Consider the following 5560-nt stretch of genomic DNA (forward strand, 5'->3'; position numbering starts at 1 on the left):
GCAATAGGAATCAAGAATTCTGTTGGTGGGATAAGGAAAGAGGATTATGATGTAACTGTTGTTTCCTGCTAAATTAATCATTTAAATGAGCAGTTACAAAGAGCAAACCACAGCCCTTTCGGGACCAAATCTGAATCCTCCTAGAACTCGTTCTAGTTCTACATGCACTAGTTTGGTGCCGTGCAAAACTTAAGCCCTTCACTTTGGTGACTTAATGCTGATTTGTAATAGTGATTTTTAGCAGTGGTAAGCCTTTAATACATGCTAGTTGTTTCAATGATACCGTAACATAGCTGCAGCTATGACTTACAGAGTCTTTTAGAGAAGTCATGGCTGTAGCTCAGCTGTTCAGTAATTTTTCTGCGCCTGGAAGTCTGGTATATTCATCACCCTGTTACTCATCCCCATAGGGTGACAATGCCATAAAGGTAATTAATAACAAATCATGTTTTATGTGAGGTATACCAATCCCCATTATACTCCTTTTCTCAATCCCCTTAGCAATGTACTAAATACAGTTAAAAAAAAAAAAAAAAAAAAAGTATGAAAAAGGCACTTCAGCAGAGCATGTAGAAAGCTCTTACTTTATCCCAAGGCAGGACACAGCAGAGATTGGGAACTCGTGCTAAATACTTAACGGTGTTTCAAAATTGCTGATTTGGTCAGTGTTACCAAGTATACCTGGAAATACAGAATCATAGAATGGTTTGGGTTGGAAAGGACCTTAAGATTATCTAGTTCCAACCCCCCTGCCATGGGCAAGGACACCTCACACTAAAGCATGTCACCCAACGCTTTGTCCAGCTCACACCAGCCTCTTCACTGTCTGTTGGGCTGCTATGGACATTCACAGAAGAACAGTCCATGACTGATTCATGGTTGAGTGGCATCAAGAACAAGTGCCAAACCTGTACGGGTATTTAAGGCAGGGTCGGCTTGACGTACTTGAATAGCCCAGGAACTGCACTTGGAGTCAAACCACATTACCAAACCTATTTCTGAGTATAAAAGCAAGGTAAAGGGGACCATAAGCATATTAATATGAAAGCATACTCTCCCATGACTGTTGGACAATGTCAATGAGAATTGGTTGTTCTTACTACATAATATGCCCTCTAACATTATTCTGGCTTTGTAAAACTTCAAAAATTATTGACTGATGGAACAGTAGCACTATTATTTTCAAGAATCTTGTCCTTCAAGGGGATTTTTACTGAAGCAGTTTGTCACATGTGTAACGGGTGTGTTCTCCAGTTCAGGATCACCTAATGACTGAAACTACACTGCACAACAGAAGCAGAAATTTACACATTAATCTAATGTTATACCAGTTTCCAAACAAGAACATTTTAGGTGAACAACTTGCAGTATTTGCAGATAGCAGCTGATTGCTAGAGTCTGGAGCTTGGTCAGATAATGAATGTAGCTATCGCTGAATCGACAGAACGAGAGCATAGCATTGCTGGCACAATGTAAAGAAATACTGTGGCTACAAAGATCAACTGAAAGCACTTTCAATCCCTAATTAAGCTACCTACCTATTTAAAGTCATAAATAATACTGTTAAAAAAAAATAAATCTACATCTCACTTCTAGTTTTATCTGTCAAAGCCAGAAATGGCAACATGCTTGTGCTAAGCAGTAATTTCAGATTATGGGTACCTTTCTGGTGCAAAGCAGGGGTTAAAGAGCAGGTACTACGTATCTGAGTGACATCTCATGATTTAGAATTTGCTCTTGGCATTAGCAGCTTGTACAACTACTGAGTTTGCTGCTGTGGTCCAAATGCTAGGTCTGCTTCTCACCCACCTCCTCCTACTAGGTGTTCATGCAGCTGCTGCAGTACCTCAAAGAGTAGGAGAGTACTTAACTACACAAAACCCTAGTCAGAGTAGGTTATTGGTTATGATGCTGGTGGGTCAATCCTGTGCATTTGCAGGGTTCATGGTTCTGCGTATCAGTACTTACTGATGGAGAGGTACAGACATGATGGCCTGTCTCTTGCCATCCCATCGGCACAGTACTGCTTTGTGGCCCCAGACTGGCCATCAACTTACCTACACCACTCTAGAAAAAGCAGCTGGTCAGGTAAGTTTTCACAACCGAAGGGTACAACACTGGTGGTGACTTTTCTTGCCACTGTCTTGGTGCATTCATTGCCAGCAATGGATGTAACACCACGAAATTCCCACTCACAACACGGATGTTTTAAAGACTAAAACATGCATGTCTAAAATACCTATAAATAACCACTGGCCACGATTCCACAGTGAACTATTTCTGCAATGCTAGTAAAAGCATACTGTACAGGACAAGACACAGTATAGCTGAAATCCCACAGCATCTGGTGGGTGCTTTACCACAGCTTCAGAGTTATACTGTAATGAGCTAAGTTCAAGTCTTTCACTTCAGAACAGTACAAGACGACTCCATGAGGCACTGCCCCGTAAAGGAATTTTGTTTCTGTTGCATTGAATTGCATTGCATTGAATGGTTATCAGTAGAGTGTCCAGTTTCTCTTCCTCTAGCTTCTTTGGGAGTATCCTATCCCAGGGAAAAGAAGTTTGCATTCTGCTCATCATTTCTTTGCTGAAAGTGGCTCACACACAACTTTCTTTTACCTTCTCATCTTGAAGGAAGGAATTAAGGATTGCAATGTCTAACACAGTCTGGTTTTTGTGCAGTGACAGATCCTTAGTGTGGTCATCGTCACTTTGGTCCTTAGCAAAATTTACAAATACCTGCAAGAAAAAAAGGCCGTGTGACACATCACCCTGACTTTTCATTAATTCAAGGCATTTTATGCACTGGGCTTCCTGAAATAGTCCCAGGATTCAGTACTCCGCTGAAATGCCCTTAAAAGATAGGTCCAGTAAACTGGTGGATTTGTTCCTACCTCTGCATGAAGAAGCTTTTGGCAGACAGGCTACTAAAAACTTACTTGGTCAAGTGTGGTCTGAGAAACGGAGTAATCTTCTATGTGGAGTCTCTTCTTGTTCTGGGAGAGAATACTGAATATTCTGGCCAGGGACGATGGTGAAGAGGGAAGCTGGTACTGCAGCATGTTCCGATGCTTTTCCTTCAGGACACTTCCAGGGAAGGCATGCCCAAAGAACTCCTCAACTGGCTTCAGGTCTGGGTTTGCCCCTGCAATTCTCACCACTATTGTGTAACCATCTCCAAACCTGTAAACAAGAGTGCCAGCACAGAAGATAGGTGACTTTGAAATAGAAGTGCAGTTTAAGATCCAGCAGCATTTCCCATGGCCAGAATAGCAGTTAAGACAGAGGAATTAAGTCTGACTTCATCTCCCAAAAAATGCAGAGAACTCTGTGGCATAAAATGAAATTAGCTACCTGTTCTTTAGATGCTGGACACTGCCCAGACACCTGAATCGCCCATTGACCATTATCGCCATGCGGGTGCACAGGGCTTCACATTCTTCCATGCTGTAGGCAGAAGCAACTTCATTAGCACTGCAAGCTGCAGTGAAGGGCAGAGCAGCCAAACAGAGTTTAGCATCCAGCCCTGGTAAATGCAAAAGCCAGGGTATGATACAACTGGGCTGCTACTTGCCTGTGAGATGTGAGCACCACTGATCTTCCCTCTTTGATTACACTCAGAGCACAGTTCCACAGGAAACGTCGTGCTTTGGGATCCATCCCTGTTGTTGGCTCATCCTGCAAAATATATACAAAATCCAGGTTATGCTGTTACATTCCAACAATCTCCCTGAAATAACTGTCCATTCTGTTTATGCATACTGGAAACGTTGAAAATAAGCAGGTTTGACTTAATTTTCTGAAATGAGAAAATAAATTATGCTCCAGATTTTAAATTAGCAAACGTCTTTTTCAAAACTGGGAAGTATAACGTGTCGAAATATGCTGTTCTAAAACAAGTTAAAGTCAATTTATTTGTTTAAATAGAGCACTAGACTACTTTTTCCTGCACTATGAATTTTAATAATCCTACGATTTGTCCCCAATTTTAATCTATAGAATCCCAAAATATTTATTTCCAATTTACATTGAATTATTAAAAACATAGGACTGATTCTCCTGCACACTAAGATTTGCTTGAGTCCAGCCAGGAAGGCTGTTATTTTTTGGTAGGTATAGAAATCTTTGCAGCTGTACTAAAGTGGTAAAGATGCTACACAGCTGGCAGTTTGGCATCATGTTTGAGACCCCACTTACCCCGTGATTTTTCAGAAATAGAAGCCTAGAGTCACATTATAGCCTGCACGTACACTTAAATAAGGAATCTTTACTTAAGATATCTTTATTTCCATGTGCTCTTTGCTCCTGTTTAAGTGACTGATGTATTTAAATGTTAGTTGGCTGTGAAAATCTAGTCTTCATTTGAGCCCGATTTTTCTGTTTTCTAAGGAAAATGTGAATGAGCAAAGGTTGCAGACTCACCAGGAACACCACAGGTGGCCCTCCAATGAGGGCAATGGCTGTGGAGAGCTTGCGCCTGTTCCCTCCACTGTAATTCCCGGCATATTTTTCTCCATATTTCACAAGACCCAGTTTCCGAATTGCCCACTCGCCAACCTACAGGAGAGAGCACACCACCATCTTGAGTCAAGCACAGCGACATCGGTCTGCACAGCCAGATTTTCCTTATGAGCTTTAGCATTAAAAACATTTTTTGTTTGTAGAAGGGCCACTGATCTCAGGATCTCACGTGCCACGGATACGGGTTTTGAAACAACCTGTTCACCTTTAGATTAGGATATATGCAATCCTGCCCCTGGGAGGCCAGAAAATCAAATGGCTGCCATTACCTGGCCAGAGAGCATGATTTTTACATCAGTCAGCCACAATAACCAGCAGTGTAGTGCTCACAGTAGCACTGGCTTTAGCTAGTGTCCTGGGTTCAGCTACAGCAGTCATTTTTCTCTTTCTCAGTAGCTGGTGCAGTGCTGTGGTTTTGACTTTAGCCTGACAACAGTGCTGGTAACACCGATGCTTTTAGTTGTTGCTGAGCAGTGCTTACCCCAGTCAAGGAGCAGAGACAGGACCCCTGACCCAAACTGGCCAAAGGGGTATTCCATAGCACAGCATGTCATGCCCAGTAGATAAACTGGGGGGAGTCACCCAGAAGGCCCAGATCGCTGCTCGGGTCGGGCTGGGTATCGGTCGGCGGGTGGTGAGCGGTTGTGTCCTTTTCCCTTGTTATTCCTCTTATCATTACTATTGGTAGCAGTAGTGGTTTGTATTATACCTTAGTTACTGGAGTGCTGTTATCTCAACTCGTGGGAGTTACGTTCTTTTGATTCTCCTCCCCATCCCTCCAGAAGCGGGGGGAGGAAGGAAAAGAGTGGAGTGAGAGAGCGGCTGCGTGGTTCTGAGTTACTGACTGGGCTTAAACCAGGACAGTCCTTTGTCATGCCCAAAGTGGGGCACGAAGGGTTGAGATAACAACAGATCTGACCAGAGTGTGTTTAATCGTATTTGTGATAAGCATTTATTGTTTTGGATTAATAGTCACTTGTCACAATGCTGATTTATTGGCTCTTGGAGTTGTTATGCTTGATCTCAGAGTTTCAGCA

At 42.5% G+C, this 5560-nt stretch overlaps 1 protein-coding gene across 1 annotated transcript in view; it reads right to left on the bottom strand.

The window, feature by feature from the left end:
• Positions 1-2184: 2184 nt before the first annotated feature.
• The window catches only part of ABCA1 (ATP-binding cassette, sub-family A (ABC1), member 1), a 75610-nt gene continuing 72234 nt past the window's right edge, over positions 2185-5560 (bottom strand). The window contains exons 46-50 of the mRNA XM_010016127.1: positions 4425-4559; positions 3577-3680; positions 3357-3449; positions 2942-3185; positions 2185-2741 (exon numbers count right to left, since the gene is read on the bottom strand). Coding sequence (XP_010014429.1) covers positions 2601-2741; positions 2942-3185; positions 3357-3449; positions 3577-3680; positions 4425-4559 — 717 coding nt within the window. The 3' untranslated portion in view covers positions 2185-2600. The remainder of the gene's footprint in view (positions 2742-2941; positions 3186-3356; positions 3450-3576; positions 3681-4424; positions 4560-5560) is intronic.

Source organism: Nestor notabilis, unplaced genomic scaffold (genome assembly GCF_000696875.1).
Source record: "Nestor notabilis isolate BGI_N333 unplaced genomic scaffold, ASM69687v1 scaffold14470, whole genome shotgun sequence".
Lineage (NCBI taxonomy): Eukaryota > Metazoa > Chordata > Aves > Psittaciformes > Psittacidae > Nestor > Nestor notabilis.